At 41.2% G+C, this 19,990-nt stretch overlaps 1 protein-coding gene across 1 annotated transcript; it reads left to right on the plus strand.

The window, feature by feature from the left end:
* The first annotated feature begins 529 nt into the window (after positions 1–529).
* LOC149279254 (G protein-coupled receptor kinase 5-like) lies at positions 530–12,913 on the plus strand. Its single transcript, XM_089501454.1, has 16 exons — positions 530–536; positions 696–791; positions 3,417–3,529; positions 4,173–4,250; positions 5,739–5,839; positions 5,947–6,039; positions 6,989–7,052; positions 7,143–7,283; positions 8,184–8,374; positions 9,421–9,458; positions 10,125–10,214; positions 10,475–10,683; positions 10,944–11,081; positions 11,534–11,671; positions 12,082–12,213; positions 12,809–12,913. The coding sequence occupies exons 1-16, from the start codon at positions 530–532 to the stop codon at positions 12,911–12,913; spliced, it is 1,734 nt and encodes a 577-aa protein (XP_089357580.1).
* Positions 12,914–19,990: the final 7,077 nt, after the last annotated feature.

The following is a 19,990-nucleotide window of genomic DNA, read 5'->3' on the forward strand; positions in this document are numbered from 1 at the left end:
AGAACCCCCGTCTGTGCTGGTGTAGAAACCTTCTTTCCTCCAGCCGTAGAGGATGTCCCCTTGTTATAGATACAGTCCTGGGTATAAATAGGTCCTGGGAGTGATCTCTGTACTGTCCCCTTATATATTTATACAAGATGTCGCTCATGCTGCCCCGTACCTCGAGGACTCTTTCACCCTCCCTCCCAACATTCAGGAAAAACCTCCAAACCCACTTATTCAGAAAAGCATACAATCTTTGCTGCTAGAACTTATCTGCCACCAATACAACACCACGTCCGTCCATGGCAGGGGCTGACAAATTTTGGGGCCACCCAAAAATGTAGTATTTTTTTTTTTCTCCAACGATACTAACACACACGCTAACATACTGTAACATGCTTACTTAAACACACATACGCTCAGGAACATATTTACACAAACACATACTTACACACACAGTGAGATACTTACACGCTCCAGAACATACATACATTCATACTTACACTCGGATTACACTGATTATTGTTCTGTCGGACCCTTTGAACGTATGGACTGTAAGAAGCGCTGCGTAAACTGCTTTGGCGCCGTAAATAATTAAGCCTTTTTTTAAAACTGAAGCTGAGGTATTATTTATTAATATAGTATTGAATTGTTCGGGATAAGTTGTAAATGTTGTCTAAATGACTACAATTCATTCTTTCTTTCCTCTTCAGGCGGAGGTGGCAAACGGAAGGGACGTAGTAAAAAATGGAGGGAAATCTTAAAATTTCCACACATCAGCCAATGTGAAGACTTGCGAAGACAACTGGGTGAGTTGCGGCGTACTTTGATGTATTTTGACTTAGCGCTATATGAGCTGCTCAAAGATATATCGGTTTTTTTTTTCTGTGCGTTGAGGGTTTTTAGAGTCAGCTCCAAAATAGTCGGGTAAAAAAAAAGTGCTTGCGATTTAAAGTTTAAAAAGTAGTCTTATTATAGCAACTAAGAAATGTTCTAAACAACTGAGACATTCCACTGGTTGCTATGGTAATACAATCTGGCAAGTTTTTGTACACAGCCCCCCTGACTGTTAAGACAGCCATCACGCTCCATAGAGTGACCTGATCCATGTTGCTTGCCTCTCCCTGTACCCATAATGTACTCCTTAGCCCAGGAACAATGGCGGCACGACACCTTTTCCCGTTGGATCTTGTTGATCTCCTTGGCGGGACTACCACTAAATAAACCCACCTTATGTATATACCATGGGTGCAGACATCTTAACTTCCTCTTCTGCGTGATTATTCCTATCCATTAAGCTCTCGCTCCCCCTGTTGTTAAGTTGCTGAGTAGTTGATTGGTTGTTTCAACCAACGACTTTGCTTGGTCGGGGACCATTCTCCTTCCTTTTCAAAACTGAGACTTGAATGAACTCACATTATCAAAGTTCTAAACGCTGTTTTGGAAGAACGCTTATCAGCATGCCTGGGAAGTTCAACATATGTTGAGCGGGTTATCCCTCGTCTCTCTATATAGTGGAGCTCTGAGAGTGAGGGGGTGTTGGCAGAGTGAGCCGGCCAGGGGTCTGGAAGGTAAATGCCCCATCCTCCATGTATGGGTATCTAGTGGGACCACCATCTCTCCTTTGGTGGCGTGAAAAGCGTTAGGAGTTTCTTTTCTTTGTTTCATATCCCACCTTATGCAGGTAGATGATTGACAGAAGAGTGCAGCTCGTGCCCTAGCCTTTTTCTTGGTGCTTGGCATCTCTGTGCATGCGAGTTCATTCACTGGAGTAATTCATATGGGATAATAAAAGGTTGTATTGACGCGGCATGTGTTGTAATTCACACGTGTTGAAATAACACGCACATGTTTTATCAACTGATAACCTTAAAGTGCCGTGACTGGCTTTCGTACCCTGTCTGTTCTTGGCTTGTACCATATAGATGGCTACAAGCGCTCCACTAGACTCACAAGTGTAACCTACCCAGGAGCGGGTTTTAATTTTTCATTTGGTTTTCCCCCACAAATTTTTTTTTTTAACCCATTAGCAACTAAAATCCACTCAGAAAACCAGTAGATATCAAAGGCATATTTATGACTAGGAGGGCAGCGCCGTTTCTATCTTGCTAGGTCTTCCTTAAGCCTCGAACAATTACCAGGCCCTGTGACGAAGGGGCCCTGATCTCTCGGTAGCCTTTAATTCCTTGGATTATCTTCACCAAACGCTTATTACCATAACACTAATTTACAGAAATCTAGGGATATCAGCAGGTTTAAGAGCTGGGACGTATTCCCAGTAAATGGTAGAATCTAGATCTAACCTCAAACAAGAGGTGCCCAGCCACCGACGGACTTATACCGGTTATGTAGCTTGTGTTACTGGCCCATTCCAATACTATTTGTTAATAAATCCCATGGCTGGGAACCAGTTTACTAAATGGTCACTTCTACTTTATCTTTTGTGTTTCTGGAGCCATTGGCATCCAGCCCAAATACTATTGATAGAACGCATTCTTTCCCCCCCTTCTACTTTTCTGTGTTAAATTTGTGTACCAAAACATGAAAAGGCTCTTAAGAAATTAGTTTTAAGGCTGCATGTTCTTCCAACTTAAATACTTAAATCAACCTCTTAAAAAAAAACAAATGTATGTTTGGGAAATTTTCCTTATTTGGTGATATTTTTTTTTTTGAGAACAGTCCGTACATGTTGGTTTGAATCTGATTGTGGATTATTCCTTTGAGATTCACTACAAAAATGTATGGTGATCATGGTTGCTTAGCTTTGCTCACATGAAGGACCCTGCAAAATTCTTTGGGTATTTCTGAAGTTTAAAATCCAATGCCAAGTGGGGACCGAATCCAACCGAACGTTCCTCATAATCCCAAACCAACCCACCTCCGGCAGAGAGTTTCTACGGGGAAACCCTTCGTAGCCAACAAAAGGCTGCCCCTTTTCACATGGACCCGGAACCCTACATTAGAGAAGGATCCATTATGGGCATGTGAATTAATACTCTGTATCTGAAGCAAACCTTCAGAACCAACAACTTTTTTGAAAGTGGTGTGTGTGAATGTATATATAGATATATAATGTATGTATATATATGTATACTTAAGGTATCATTTTTGTTATAATAATAATATATTGTGTATATATATATATATATTTTTATTTTTTTTTAAGAAGTTGGCAATTTCCCAACATCTAAATTCCAGTTTTGAGAGCTATTCTACCCTCTGGTTAGGGAACTTTTTTTTTCATGTTGCATATTTTTTTGTGATGATGTCATTTTGTTTGCTTAAAGACAAATTATATTTAAATATGCGCTTTTTTTTTCTTTTCCAAGATTTTCTCTGTTCATAATATATACGGAAAAAGGGTATTTTTTTTAAGAAAAATGTTATTTTTGTATAGAACAGAACGTTAAAAGAAAACCATTTTTCTTTTCCAGAAAGAGACTATACAAGCTTGTGCGAGAAGCAGCCAATTGGACGCCTTCTTTTCCGCCAATTCTGTGAAACAAGGGAACATCTTTTTAAATGTATTCTTTTCCTCGACGCAGTGGTAAGTGGTTTACATCTTTACATTTTTTTTTTTTTTCTTAAGAAATAAAGAACTTTTTCACTATAGATATAATTATATATATATATATATATATAATAACACAAACACATATATATATTAGTGTGTGTGTTAACATATCGTAGGTCAGTATTTAAGCATACAATTTTTGTCCAAAGCTTTAAGCTTCATATTTTGTGCCATCTAGTGTCCTGCCACCAGACAGGGCTGCAGTATCTTATGATCATGGAAGCCCACCTTTCCCCTTACATTTTATTTGAGTGTCTCCCATTTTTCCTGTCCCCCACCTTCCCATTAGCCCTCTCCCAATGTTGTTTTTTGGTTTTTTTTACCCTATTGTTCCTGTTTGCTCATCATCGACCCTCCTTTAGCTCCAGCGCTGCTGCCAGAGGCACCGCCAGATGTGTGTCCTACAAAGTGTCTCCCTTATATTAGGTGCCATATAGTCAGGCCCTGTGATGGCAGCCCATGATTCCAGATACTGACCTATGTAAAAACATTGACTGCTTAAATCAAAATCATTGTTTTTAGGAGGATTTCCATTTCTCGGGGAGGAATGCAGAGTGGGACGTTTATATATGACGCTTGGAGGCGACGTGTAACTTGTGGTCTTGTGTCTTGTTAGATAGAATATGAAGTTGCTCCAGATGAGAAGAGGAAGGAAGTTGGAGAGGAGATTATCAGAAGGTTCTTCATGTCGGTGGTGAGAAATCAAGCGTTTTGCTTTCGTTTTCTTTGTCCTGTTCACTTTTTGTGATCTTGCCTCTTTTAAACGCTTGACTAGCAGCCCAGAAAGTGTGTTTTGTTTTTTTTTATCGCGGACCTGTTCTCATTTATAGAGAAGAACTACGGAAACAGGAAATTAAAAAAAAAAAAAGTTTTTTTTTTTTTTTTTTTTTTCTTTCAGCAATCAAAACCATTCAGTCAATAATCGGCTGCTGTTTAGAAAGGATATAATTTTATTTTTAAAACCCACTTTTAAGCATTTAATTTTTTGTAAGGGGCATGAAACCAAAAAAAAACAAAAAAACCTGTTTAAGGTTTATACAGCGGGTTTCCTGCAAATGAAAACCAAAAATGACTACTTTCCCACGGCTGCTATATACTATGTAACCATCGTAACCTCCGTTTCTTAGCATCTGCATGATTTTTACACGCCGTTGTGTTCCTCCGGGTTGTAAGGAAATCTGGTTCGAAAATACATACATTTCAGTAAACACAGGGCCGGTTTCCAGGCAGTGACGCTGAAATGGTTTGACTTCTGCTTTTGTTTTTCTCCCCCATACCGGCGGGGGGGATGAGCACGCCAAATCTTAAGTGCAGCCGGTCGAGCCATGAGTCAAGCTGAACCAGGCTTGCCTGCCAGATACAGAAACTCCTAGCTTATGTCCGTACGGATGCTCGCAAGGACCAGGTGTGGAAGTGGGAGATGCGTGGGTTCCCACGAGTGCCAAGTAGAGCTCTGGTCCATGATAGGCCATCTAAGGAGACATCACTTGATGGGACTAGGTGTCCGGTTAAAGGCCACAAAATCTGCTGGACATCTCCATGTTGTTCTAAACTGTTTTGATCTTTTATTTTAGTTTTATTACTTTTGAAGCTGTAGAGTAAGAAGACTTCTCGTAATTCCGCCAGCGTTTGGGTGTCATCCCAGGTCCCTGGCTTTGGCCTCCATACATGTTGTTGTTTTGTCAAACATAACCCTACGCGATAAGGTTGAGTGCCAGATGTGCCGTGCAGCCCACCCCTTCCAGCTCATCTCAATCGCGTAATCCCCTTAAAATAGCCACGTTATTAGAATGTGACCCCCCCCCTGGGGCTTGCAAAAAGCTTCAAGCGATGAAATCCTCCCCTCGGCACAGTGGAAATATTGGTCACTGAAGCAGGAACAGAAGGTCAGGATTAGATGGCGTGACGACGATATAGAAACAGAGCTAACTTGTACCGATGTGGAAAGGATGGATAATAAAGAGTAGAAGAGGTGGACAAGTTGGCCTTGGGGTGGCATGGTGAGCGCACCAAAGCGGTCCAGCTGCCTGGCGTAACTGTAGGGGTCACGAGGGATGCAGCAGAGTCATTTAAACCATTTTACTAAAATGTTGACTTTTACGGTTTGGAATGTTCTATAAATGTTTTCATTTTTGAGAAATAGATATTTCTTATTCACGTCCCTTATCCCCCCCCCCCCCAGTCTGCAGACTACGTTCCCGAGATCACAGATGCACACATGGAAGAATGCAAAGAGAGCTTTGGAAAAAACCCAAGCAAAGACATATTTACCAAATGCGTTAGGTAAGCAGGGAAACCTGAACACAATGATATCTTAAACATACTTTCCAGTGTTTGCTAAGAACCAGGAGGCTCAATTGATATTAATCCCAATCACCCTTTCTCGCCAGCCACCTCCATGAATTTCTGCGAGGGTCCCCTTTCCGAGAATACCAGGAAAGCATGTACTTTGACCGCTTCCTGCAGTGGAAAAGTCTCGAAAGGTATATTAATGAACCTATAGGTTGAAAATCCACCGGCATGCGGTTCTGTGTGCAGGGAAAGAGTTCATCTCCTGTTGATTGTGGGATGGTCATGTAGTTCCGGGAATTGCAGAAGCCATGTGTGATCAAAAATCCGGGCATCTGGTGAGCGTGTAACACCCATAGACTAAAGTATCACACCCACACTCCCAAAATGTATACTACGGCCAAACCTTTTATGACCATCTTTCTATGTTTGGTGCTGCTTCCTAGACCCAGCTCCTTGTCTTGCAGGAGATGCGTTTAGTCGATGTGGCTCTAGCGCTGGCTCCTGGGGGTCCAATGGGAGTGCTTTTACAGTGGTTTACTTCAGTTCGGTGATGGGGATTTTATTTGCAGAAAGTGAAGAATGCATAGTAAAGTACTATTCTATAGTAAAATAATATGCATTCCTCCTTGGCTGTTTGAGATATTGGACGGTCCCTTTAACAGCGTTGCCCAATTTTATTTTATTTTTAATCTGTAAATAAAGCATGATGTTTGCGTCATTGTCCCTGTTCTAGTAAAAGTCAAGCAGTCGGAAATGCTGCCCGTTTCCTTACCCGTTGGCCGCGTCCTGACAGCTGATTTGTCCGTAGCTCTGGGCGTCTGTGCTCCCCGATACATTTCCCCTTACAGCTAAGAGTAGATTAGTAGACCCAGCGGCGCCCTCTACTGGCTGTACTGGAAGCTTACCGTTCTTAGAGAGTAAGCGGTGTGCAGACTTCAATACAAATTAAAAATACAAACAAAAAGGAATTTTTGTTGGTTGATTCTTAAAGATTGATGGTTAAACAATATATCAGATTTTTTCATACTTTTTTTCTTTTCCCTTTTCTTCATAGCCCACATTAAGAATATGAAACTTTTGGGGCTGATGGTCTCTGATGTGGTGATACATTATAATTCTCGCTCTTTCTTTCTCTTGCAGACAAGCAGTCACAAAGGACACGTTCCGGCAGTACCGAGTGCTGGGCAAAGGCGGATTTGGGGAGGTAAGTGTATTGAATTCTGGTACGCGCTCCTGTCATAGAACGCCTCTGTCAGTACCTTGATTAATAAGCGAGGTGTTGCTCTCTCCTCAGGTATGTGCCTGCCAGGTTCGTGCCACTGGGAAAATGTACGCGTGCAAAAAGCTAGAGAAGAAGAGGATCAAGAAGAGGAAAGGGGAGGCGATGGCGCTAAATGAGAAGCAGATCCTGGAGAAAGTGAACAGCCGATTTGTGGTATGAATTTGATCCACTCACCCCCATCCTCTTCTCATAGATGGACTGTCTTAATTATAATAGGGGTAGACACAGCCCTATACCAAGAATGATCAAAATCTGACATTTCACTATCATTTAGAGGAAGCTCTTCTAGCCTGAGATGGCATATAGGGGGTTAAAAGGAATATCATGGAGGCAGAGTGGCATATAGGGGGTTATAAGGCATTTCTGGGGGGCAGAGTGGCATATAGTGGTGTATAAGGCGTATCTGGGGGCAGTTGTGCATAACTGGGGGCAGGTTGGCAAATAAAAGGGAAAAAACATTTTTCAACCATAGTTTATAAAATATGAAAAATAGTTTACATAAATTAATATTTACTAGTTAAACGTTTTTCTTATAGATTAGTAGTCTTATTCAGGCTTTTTCTTTTTTCCTAAATTAATATTAAAATTTTGGGGGGGTCGTCTTATAATCGGGGTCGTCTTTATAATCGTGCAAATATGGTATTTATTGGGTTGCCACCTAGTGGCTGGAATATTTGACAAAGAAAAGCAATACGTAGTTTGAATTAAACATGTTAAAAGCCGTGATTGTTTGGGGTTCTAGAAGGAAGGTGTAGCTGGTTAGTTCAAAGCCATCTGTGCTGGAGTGCACTTCAATGCGTCCATGACCCTCATTAGTTGTCTTTGTTTCTTCTTTGAAAGAATTCCTTCTCTTGTAGTTTGGGTGCTTAAAGCCATGTGCATGTGTGGTCAGACAATTACTGGGGAGTGTATGTGTGTGTAGTTTTGGTGTGTTGAAAGGTCAGACATGCTTTGCCTCTATCAGAGCCTCCCTGGCTATTCTCGGTGCACTGCACAGTCTGTTTGAGTTAGACCCGGGACGTTTGCTCATTCCGTGGCTCTCTCGTGGTTTAGGTCAGCCTGGCTTATGCTTATGAAACAAAAGATGCCCTGTGCTTGGTTTTAACCATCATGAATGGAGGAGACCTCAAATTCCACATCTACAACATGGGCAATCCTGGTTTTGAGGAAGAACGTGTGGTGTTTTACGCTGCCGAGATCTGTTGTGGTCTGGACCACCTACACCAGGAAGGCATTGTCTACAGGTAGGTGGTTAAGAGCCACAATGTACATCTAAAACCAGATTTTCTTTTATTTCTTTTTGAGCAGAGACAATAAAACTATATGATTATTTTAACCCCTGCGCTGCTTGCAGATACACAATGGGGACCGGACACTTGCCAACAGCTTTGTCCTGATCACGGATTCTGCATCCCTGAATGTTAAATGAATGCAGTTCTGGGCAATGCGTGGGGGGCGCTGTATACTTTCTCTTGCATTTTTGTTTTAAAAAACTTTTTTTTTTTTTAAGTTGTTAAGCAGCCTTCGTAGACTAAACTACAACCCGCAAGGACTAAAGTGAGAGTACGTGGAAGTTGGAAAAATCTTGGCCCTTGATTAATAGACAGGGGTCTCCTATTATCAATGGCAGATAACTAAGTTTAGTCCATTAAGCAGACAGACCCTTCCCGATCAGACTTGGAGTTTTGACAGCTTCAGATTCTGGATGTAGAAAACGACAGGCAGCGAGATTCCTCTTCGGCTGATAACGTCTGAAACGGGAAGACTTTTAATACCACATTAACATTACCACATTAAAACGCTTTAACCCCTTTAAAACAATGTATTGTGAGCTAGTACATATACGGACTTTGTCATGAAGGGGTTAATGTTAGAGGAAAGTACGGTTAGGGAACAAGACTTGGGTGTCTAGGGTACGTAACGGGTAGCTTGGAGCAACTCGCAGGATCCTTAGCCGGCCATTGCCCAGTCTGATGTTTCCATTAGAATTGGGTGGTTATTGCTCCACAATAGTGAATGAATTAGGGAGTAGAACAGCGTGAACACGTACAGAAAGACAGACAGAGTCGTTCATACGGGTCGCATGTACCTGGTCCATGGTTTGCTGGTCCATAAGTCCGTACGCTGCGCCTTTTAAATAAATTTTATTTTATTTACCCCTTTGTGTTCTACTATTACATGTTTGCTTTTTGGGAGGTGGTAGTTTTTAATACTTGGGTTAATGATATGTTTTAAAAGAATTTTTCTAACAATTTCTAACAATTTTTTTTTACAACTTTTCTTCCCGCAGGGATTTAAAACCAGAAAATATTCTCTTAGATGATGATGGTAAGTGTCATGCTGTGGCTGGCCCAGTCCCTGCGTTCTGTATTCATGCTTCAGGCTCCTGTGTGTTCTATGGGTTAATAGAACTAGAAATTACGACATCAAAGCCACGTCATGCCATGTTGCTGCAAGTATAATCTGCCCGTTATGTTCTGCATTTGGAAGTAAGGGTCTGGCTCAATAAATAAGGGTAAAAAGTGAGGCTTAATATGTGTTCGGCCAGAAATTTCAAGAAAAATTGATACATCCCAGACAGACTGGCGCAGAGTTTGAAAATCAGTTTTATTACCATAGCAACCAACAGAATGGTGACAATAGTGACCACATCACTTTTCAAACTCTGCACCAGATGAATGTTTTGTACGTTCTGCAAGCATTTCAGACAATACTATTTCTTTTCAGCATAAAGAGTTAGGGATACATACAGTATAAGAGCATTTTTCCCCATGTCGGTGCATTCGTAAATTAAAGATCTTCCTGGGGTTAAATGGTTTTGGGATAGTAAGGGTTAATAGTACTATCTGGGCAAATGCTCCTGAATTTCTTCCGTCAAAATGACTTTTTTTTTTTTTTTTTTTTTTGAGCTATAACACCTGGGCAAACTTCTACATATTGAGCAGTCGCCATGGAAACGGAATACTGGTTTTGATAAGTGTTGTCTTCTTTAAGGTCACATCAGAATCTCTGACCTGGGATTGGCCATTAAAATTCCAGAGGGAGAGAGCATCAGAGGAAGAGTGGGAACGGTGGGTTACATGGGTAAGTGCTTTCACTAACGGAGAGATACCTCCCAGCAACAATAAGGTACACAAGGTCCCGATATATATATATATATCTTTATTTTTTATTTTTTTGTTACCAAGCAACGTTCTCAGCCTGCTTGGATTAATAGCTGTTCTCGTTTTAGGGGTTTCTCTGCTTGTAGTTTTGTGTTTTGTTGTTTGTTTGTTTTTTCTCCCCTCTGTGTTCATCATTTTATGTACAAAGCATCATTTTGAAACGTCTTGTCTTTCCGCCAGCTCCAGAAGTGATCAAGAACGAGCGCTACACATTTAGCCCGGACTGGTGGGGTCTGGGGTGTCTGATTTACGAGATGATCGAGGGGCAGTCTCCGTTCCGCGCGCGAAAAGAACGGGTTAAAAGAGAAGAAGTGGAAAAGCGAGTGCAGGAAGAGCAGGAATCCTATTCTGATAAATTCTCAGAACACACAAAATCCATCTGTAGGATGGTGAGTGCTGCCTGACCAGTCTGTCACTTAAAAGCGAGGTTGCGTAGATCTGTCTTAATAATTTTTTATTTTAAAAACCAAATTTAGTTAGGAAAATTTGTGAATTAGACACTCGCGTATCTCCTTTCATCCACTCTCAGTCTCTATATTACTGTCATGGTGGTGGGGAGATGTCAGGATAGAAGTGCTGTAACGATCTTCTATCAAGGATGGTCAGGTCTTCTCCTTCTCTCTCTAAATTCTGTCTTCCCTGTTGGTAGCTATTGACCAAAGACCCGAAGCAGAGGCTGGGCTGCGGGGAACATGGCGCCCACCAGGTGAAGCAGCATCCCTTTCTCAGGAACATCAACTTTAAGAGGCTGGAAGCCGGAATAATGAAACCGTCCTTTGTGCCAGACGTAAGAACCGAGGATATTTAAATAAGCGTGAAATCGGAGGGACTGTCTAGAGAGGGTGGGAGAATCGCTAGATCGGAAGTGTCAGCCGTGTATTATATTACATATTCCATTAACGTTCAATTGGTTTATAAGCAAGGCTCATTTCCCAAGTCAACTATGTATCAGCAGCAGGGAAATATTTTGTGTCTGTGTATATGTGTGTGTGTGTGTGTGTATGTATATATATGTATGTATGTGTATAGATACATATATTACATATGATTACGTATCTATAACATAAATGGTGCACAAATCAGGCTTAGGTGTGATGGGATTTGCTGGAAATCTGTTCTAAACTATGCTAAGCGGTGATGAACAATTTACAAAAATTTCAACAAAGCATATAGACGATTTGCGTGCTCCCTTCATTAAGATTACTGGTTTGTATTTAACTCTTTACTGCCCCCCTGCAGCCCCGAGCCGTATACTGTAAGGACGTCCTGGATATTGAACAGTTTTCTACAGTCAAAGGAGTCAACTTGGACCAAACCGATAATGATTTCTATGTCAAGTTTGCAACGGGCTGTGTGTCGATACCATGGCAAAACGAGGTGGGTAAACGTTTTTGCTGTATCTTGGCTGGCCCTGTGTAATGTATATCAGAATCTAGAGATTTCTTCAAAGTATCCTAGCCCAATAAATTTTACATCGTACAGGGCCAGCTTAACCCTTCTTGCTCCAGAAACTTGACAGTGTTGGCCCTTCATAGTAATTGGTGAAGTTACCAATTGCCAACACTTACATTTTCTACAAGTAATAAAAGTAATCTTTATTTGTAAAAGAGGTTGATGGAGACAGACCACTTTGGTCTGATTTTCGGCAGGGTCATATGAGATGTGACCACAACCTAGAAAGAGCTGCATAAGAAGTACACCCATATTATTTATTGTTGGCCCTGCAAACCCTACTGATCCATTTCATGCTGGGATCCTTCTCCCGACCGATTGCTTTGAATTCACAGATGATTGAGACAGAGTGCTTTAAGGACCTCAATGTCTTTGGACCAAATGGGACACGTTCTCCTGACCTAGACTGGAGGCAGCTTCCTGAGCCCCCGAAGAGGAGCTTACTGCAAAGGATCTTCCGGAGACATGTAAGGGGTGAAAAACAATACGATAGTGAAACAGGAGGGAGGCTCTGCTACAACACAGATTAAAGACGATCTTCTGAGCTGATCATCGGTCTTCAGGCTGTGATCTAGGCAGTTTAGGAGAGGAATATACTATGTGAATAGCTCAAGAAAGCTTTTTGCGTGATGTGGTGGAAGATGGCCTGGTTTTACAGGTTCTGTAAGCAAGTTATGCTATAGAGTATTCTTGATTATGCTTTTTGTTTTTAATAGAACTCTTTAGTTTTATGAGTGTTAAGACGAAGAGCAGAATCCTAGGGGCCCTTGGATACTGTTATTCTTGAAGCAGGGGTGTGGGACTTGTGAGGAGCTGGGCTGGGTTTGACAATGGTCGGAATAACATCGAGTTAAGGCTAATGGGTGTGCAGAAATTTGTATAGTTATATTATACGCTGGATACGCAACAACATGTTGTGATAGTTAGACAAAGGGCATGGAGGGACTCCCCTCGGACAAGCTTGAGGTCTAACAAGACATTTAAAGGAATTGTCAGCGCATGTTTTTAGGGCGTCCCGTTGTTTCCCGTTTTAAATAGTGTTTTCTTCTTTTTTGCCCTCAGCACACAGATTATACCATTGATGCAAATGACTCCTCCGTCGCCAATGCCAACACCACAAACCACCACTTCCAAGGCAGGATGGCGACCGCCAGTGCTCCCTCTTGACAAAAAAGGGAAATTTAAGAACAATTTTTTTTTAATTTGTGGAACTCCTCCATATCAGACATCCTTTTGCTATCCCTTCCCTGTTTTCTCAGGTTTAACCATGAACTGTGCGAGTGAAAATTCTTTTTACATGAAAAAAATATACATATATATATTTTAGGTCATCAAGACCCAAAGGACTCGAGAGAAAAAAAAAAAAATATGTATTCTTGCAGGTGGAAACAATTTTACCCTTTTTGGAGGGATGAATATTTGACTGTTTTTTTCACTTCAATGCAGATCACTGCTGCAAAAAGGTTTATGTTCAGCTAACGATATACAAGTTTTTTTTTTATGTTCTGTATAATTTTTTTTATGACTTGGTAAGACATGTAAAAAAAAAAAAAAAAAATCATCTGCAAATGGCGCCATTTTATTCCATTTTGGTGTGGCATTTTGATAGAACTTGAAAAGGGGTTCTGAATTCCCTAAATGAACGATTGTGTTCTCGGCACTCATTTTAAAAGCGATCGCTGTGCATACAGATGATCCAACGAGGAATTTCTTTATAAACTTAATAGGAATATCATTTTAAAGCGTGAATTTTAAAAAGTTAAAAACCCCTTTTCCCTGCGAAGTATAAAACTGGAAGCAATCATCAGAAACTTTCAGCCGGTTTCCATGATTGTTCCAGGTATAGGATCTGCCCTTGAAGCGAGCTCCTGTTAATAAATGCCTTAATAAATATGGCCGCTAAAGCTACCCTTTTTCAGGCCTTACCAAACTTCTATCTTTTTCATGCATGGAACCCTACAATTTAACTTTATCCTTTTGGCCAATGAGAATTCTCCTGGTCGCCAATTGATCTTCGATGTCCGATCCAGAGAAAATGTCATATTTAAATGGTTTTAGTATTGAAATTCCATTTTGATTGGGTATATATGTATTTATAATCCAGAAGGCAGGGAGAGAATGTGTTAGCGGTGTTTATCATTTGGGTATATAAGGTAGGATCCAAGGAAGCAATTCAAGTTGGTCTACGTATTTTATCAATTTAAAAGTTGTCATATTTGGTAACCAGAAAATGGTGCCAAAAATGGCCGCCGAGCTCTGCTTGTAGGGTGTTGTCGATTAACCAAATGGAGAAGGAAACAAACGCAATTATTTCTGAAAATACCGTATTAAAGACCCTAACGAATGTTCTGTATCAAATGCAAAAAAAAGGGTAATTATAGCCTCACATCTTGACCCTATGTACAAACTGTCGATGGTTATGAAATGTAATAAAGGTTATTATCGTCAAGCTTCGAATATCCATATACAGAAGAAGCTTAAAGGGACAGTATATAAAAGTATTAAGTCATGTATCTAAAATATATATATAAAAAAAAAAGGGAAATGTGAAAAAAAAGCTTTTATGCTTGCTATTTATTTTTTTACACATATAGTGTCCTATAGTCATGGATACCAATTCATTTAAGTTCTAGGATTTTTGTTTTTATCATTCTAGCTATTTGAATGCCTATTTTGTGTGGGGGTTTTTTTGGTTTTTTTTTTAATCTTTGAGAGCCGTGTTGGATATCCCTAGCATAATTGAGCCTTCGGGGTGTCACTAATTCATAACAAGACACTCTGCGTTGATGCAAATTACAAATATTTCAGTAGTTTTATTCTTGTATGTTAATATTGTGGTTATTTACTAATTCACATCATTGTAAAATCTATCTGGAGCTTTGCAAAATCTTAAGTAAAAGGAAAAAAAAAAGCTTTAGCCAGACCACAATATCACATCAGATTTGGCTCTTCCCCATAAAGGTAAAACCACATTATATACTGTCAGATCAAATACAATTTGCAGTAAAAAAATCTATATTGTTCCCACGAATCCATGTCTTTGTCACTTTTATTCTTAGTTCTTTTTTAACGTGTATGTACGTTTCAAACCATTATTTTAAAGAAATAAAGGTGCTGAATATTCCACATCCTAAAACTGTATTTTTCTTTAGAATCCTTGCTTAACAGTTTCACAGCCTTACATTTCTGTACACATCTTTAGAAAATTGTGATTTGAACAAAAACCGGGATCATCTGAAACTGCAGGTTGCGCTCGAGTCCTGCTTGGATGAGGTCAGGCTGCTTTCTCTTAACAGGCTGCGCATGAGCTTCTTACGCTATAGACTGTGCCGTTCCTCCTTTACAAGGCTTTTATCACCGATATCTTACTGCGGATCTGTCCCTTTTCAAAAAATTGCTCTATTTTGAAAGGTCAGTGCACTAAATAAAAACATGATGGGGTGTGTGTGTATAGGTGGGTGTATAGGTGTGTGTATGTATGAATGCATGAATTCCTCATTACATTATGTTCAGTTAATGATTGATGGTTGGAAGGTAAAGCAGCCTTTGCAAGGGTTGGTGAGAACAGAGAGAGCTTCAGAACTGCAACTTGATTACATATCTTAACACCGATTGACAAGCAAAAAACCCAGGAAACCAGGTAGTTTCAATAAAAACTTTAAAAAAAATAAAAAAAAGCCTACAGCACAACGGTTGCTTTATTATAATATAATTTAATGGCAGATAAGAACAATGCAGTCTATAGAGGCTGTGCTAGATGTGGTGATCATAGATCCCCCGGCCGGGGCAGTGATGGTCACCCAGGAGGGTGATCTGCCCCCCTGGTTTGGAGCAATGAGACTAGTCGCCCTGAGCCAAAACACGCCATGTTCAAAATACAAACTAAACTGGTAAGGGGGCTTTCTTAACTATTGTTTCTTTTCTATAGAACGCCGTGATTCCCTCATACCCAAACATTCTGCGCTCCTTGAAAAGAGGGGCAGAGGGGTCCTGGTCTCAGAACGACTTCTCCCTTTACCCACAGTGGGGGGGGGGGGGTCATTTTTAGCCCATACGTGTTATTTTCATCCTTCACATAATGTGTGGTCTGTTGTGCGATAACCGTATCTCGTTCCAAGGGTTTGTTCTTTTAAGGACTGTTTAATTGGGGTACATGCTGCACTCATCGCTTTCATGGCTGGAATTGCAGATATACTACCTGTTGGTTTGTTAAACGTTTATATGTCTGTTACTTAACCCATGTTATTTATACTGAAAACTTGCCATGTATGTAAAGATTTTGCTGTTCTCCATGCCTATCTTCCATAATCTTCCCATGTGCCCTCGCTGATTCCCTCAAATGATTTCTCATTTTTATTGATAAAAAATAATTTACCCCAGAGATATGCTTGTTCATAATGCAAATTAGGGATTTCCCAGCACTCTTTACATTCTCTGGATAATTATTGACCTGCATGGCAGATAAGTAATTTACTAACATCCATTCCATACACTCACTGGCCACTTTATTAGGTACACCTTGCTAGTACCGGGTTGGACCCCCTTTTGCCTTCAGAACTGCCTTCGTTCTTCGTGGTTTTAATTTCTACAAGGTTCTGGAAACATTCCTCAGAGATTTTGGTCCATATGGACATGATGGCATCACGCAGTTGCTGCAGATCTACCGGCCGCACAACCGGCGAATCTCTCGTTCCACCACATCCCAAAGGTGCTCTATTGGATTGAGATGCGGTGACTGTGGAGGCCGTTGGAGTTCAGTGACCTCATAGTCCTGTTCAGAGCTTTGTGACATGGTGCATTATCCTGCTGGGAGTAGCCACGAGAAGATGGGTACACTGTGGTCATAAAGGGATGGACATGGTCAGCAACAATACTCAGGTAGGCTGTCACATTTAAACGATGCTCAATTGGTACTAAGGGGCCCAAAGTGTGCCAAGAAAATGTCCCCCACACCATTACACCACCAGCCTGAACCGCCAAAGTCTGACCCTGTCATCTGAATGTTGCAGCTGGAATCGAGATTCACCAGACCAGGCAACGTTCTTCCAGTCTTCCATTGTCCAATTTTGGTGATTCTGTGTGAATTGTAACCTCAGGTTCCTGTTCTTAGCTGACAGGAGCGGCCCCCGGTATGCTCTTCTGCTGCTGTAGCCCACCTGCTTCAAGTTTCGGAGTGTTGTGCGATCAGAGATGGAATTCTGCATACATTGGTTGTAACGAGTGGTTATTTGAGTTACTGTTGCCTTTCTGTCATCTCGAACCAGTCTGCCCATTCTCCTCTGACATCAACAAGGCATTTTCATCACACAACTGCCACTCACTGGATATTTTATCTTTTTTGGACCATTCTCTGTAAACTTAAATCACCCCATCCTGATGCTCAATTTGAACTTCAGCAAGTTGTCTTGACCACGTCTACATGCCTAAATGCCATGTTGCTGGCATGTGATTGGTTATTTGTGTTAACGAGCAATTGAACAGGTGTACCTAATAAAGTGGCCAGTGTATATCCAACGTAGCTATCATCTTCCAAAATATCTTGCGCAGAAGCGAACTTGGACGTTTGATTTCACTCTTACTGTCCTTGAAATCGGTTTGCGGCAGGGGTCCTGGAATAGAGGGCTGGCAACAGAGACAATTTACCCCCTGGGCTACTGTCCTCTTTGCCCAAAAGAGCAGATACAGAAAACATAACTTATGTCGGGCCATGAAAAACATATCAGGGACAATGTCTTTTGGGTGTCGAAATTGAAAATGGACCAAAGAAAGACAGATGTGAGATTTATTTATATTGTAGTTCTTGTTATTAATTGTTTCGTTAATCAGAACTTGTCCTCATCTAGGGAAGTCAGGAAATCCCTGCTTTTATAAATACCCTTGATGTATTTCTTTTTTTTATTTGGTAATTCAGATAATAACTGGTATTTCAGATAATTAATAAGAAGCCTATTTTAAAAGGCATATATCATGAAAATAATATTTTTTGTTTACTAAGTGTTACATTAGTATCTGAGCCATATTTCCCAGGGCACATCTAAGATGATAAATATGGTTCTTATAAGATATTTGTTTTCTCCTTAAACATCCCTTTAATTTTAAAAAAGTCAGGTTTTTTGTCAATGTATGGTAAGAGGAAACAAATTTGCCATAGATTTTAAAATCTTTTTATTCATTTTTATTTTCAAAAAAAGGAAACAGTCATGAGCGTGAACGAGAAACCCGATTTGACATACTGCTTGCACAAGTTACCAGCGAAAGAACACGGGAACGACATGTCCGCCCCTCACTGAAGCTGGATCCCAAACAGTACGACACCGAAATAAGGCAAAATCACGCTGTCATCACCTAGGCTCCCCTACCCCCAAAAGCACAAACATATGAATACATAGAAGAAACAGTCTTCCCTGCCACCGCCTCGCTGTCCGTAGTCACTCCATCTTTGCCGTCATTAGTAAGTGAATAGGAGTGTGGTCATGTAGTTATTGCAATGAATTCCAAGCTGTATGTTTAAATTGCGTTGTATATTCTGACTCTGACGACGTCTTCAAATTTGAAAGAGATTAACCCTCCTTCTAAACAGGGCCATTCGAGACGTTAGTATTATAGCTGGGTGACCAAGCATTGGCTCTACTTGGCCGAGCCTGACGTCCAACTCAGTCTGGTCTGCAAAGGGGTTTATTCACTAAAGGAAGAGTAGAGAGGAGAGTTTGAAGGAGAACTGTGGTTTCATCTCTTTGACTGCACGATATATATTATGAAGGGCCAACCACTGTGAGCTTGGCTGGTGGATTTCTTCAAATCCATTGGATTATGCATTATACAGGGCCCTTCTTTCTGTAGACGCTTGCTGGTGTTTGCCCTTTGTAATGGATACGTAATGGAGTTGAAACCTCCACTCTCTAGCAAACTCTCCTGCCAACTCTCTTTTTAGCGAATAAAACCCAAAGTGAGGAGAAGGTTGAAGCAACCTGGCTCAAGATCTCAAGATTTTGGTTCAGGGTTGGCTTGGCCCTACCTTGGTTCATATCTGACCTAGGCCAGCTTGCCCGGTTCTAGTTCATTCAGCACAGACTAATGGCCCCCAGTGCTGATCATCATAGCTCGGGTTTTAAAGATATCTAAACTGTTGAGAAGTTTGATCTTATGCTACTAAATATTATTTTTTATATTGAAATTAAATCTGTGGTTGACATCGATACCTTTTACTGGGCATACAAAGTAAAGGTGTAAAGTTACACAAGCAATTGGGACCTTTCATCTAAAGAAGAGACCTCTGAGGTCCCAAAAGCTTACGTACGTTTACGATCTTTATTGTTGGCCCAATTAAATTTTTTGAGCGTCAACCAGACTCCATTTTTTAAACAATATGTCCGCTTTAAGAAGAGAATGTTAGGCAATGGATTTGAAGACATTTCAGAATTTTAGTCCCGGGCCCTCTTTACAAGTATATCAGTATTGGGTTTTTGTCTTTATGTGGAATATAGGTGGGCTCGGTGACTGAATGGGATGGATATTTTTGGGTCGTTGACTCTTCCCCGTCTTCTCCACTTTGGGGTAAGGAATGTACCAAGGTTTTGGCTTCCGAATTCCCATATTTCTGGAAACACAGGGTGTAGAGAAACGCGGTCAAATGGAGCAGACACACGAGGCCAAAAATGACCACCACCACGATAGTTTGAGGCTCCCACGGCCCAGGGTCCACAGCAACCTCCATCTGCTTTTGGGTGACGTTTCCTCGGCTTAAGTGATGGGCTGGCGAGAGATTCATGGTGATCTGGTAACAAGGCGCAGGTTCTGTCATCAGCTACGCATCATGTGTCCTGCAATACATACATAAATAAGACTATGTTATGTTTTTCTGAGCAGAAGCTCTGCAGCCAATGGGCCCATGGTGCTGTTGTGAAAAACACCATTGTATTCAGGCCCGGACTGGCCATCTGGCACACCGGGCGGCCCAGGGCCGGATTGACGTAGTGTCTGATGGAGCTGCAGCTCCAGGCCCCTATCTTAAAATAGGCTCAGTTAGGACCGGACTGACTGGGCCTCTACGGCCGCATTAACGCAGGGCATAAGGGGCACCTGCCCCTTAAGCCCGCAGCAGCTGCGACCGGGTCCGCCACTCTAGGGGGCCGGACAGCCCCCACAAGGGCCGGCCTTAGGGGTGCGCGGCCGCACAGGGCTTAAATTAAAACATCGGGGGTTTTTTTTGTTTACTTTATTTAACATCCTTCGTGTTAAATAAAT

The sequence above is a fragment of the Sceloporus occidentalis genome, unplaced genomic scaffold, assembly GCF_023333645.1.
Source record: "Sceloporus occidentalis isolate IW3139 unplaced genomic scaffold, rSceOcc1.0.p SCAF_174, whole genome shotgun sequence".
Lineage (NCBI taxonomy): Eukaryota > Metazoa > Chordata > Lepidosauria > Squamata > Phrynosomatidae > Sceloporus > Sceloporus occidentalis.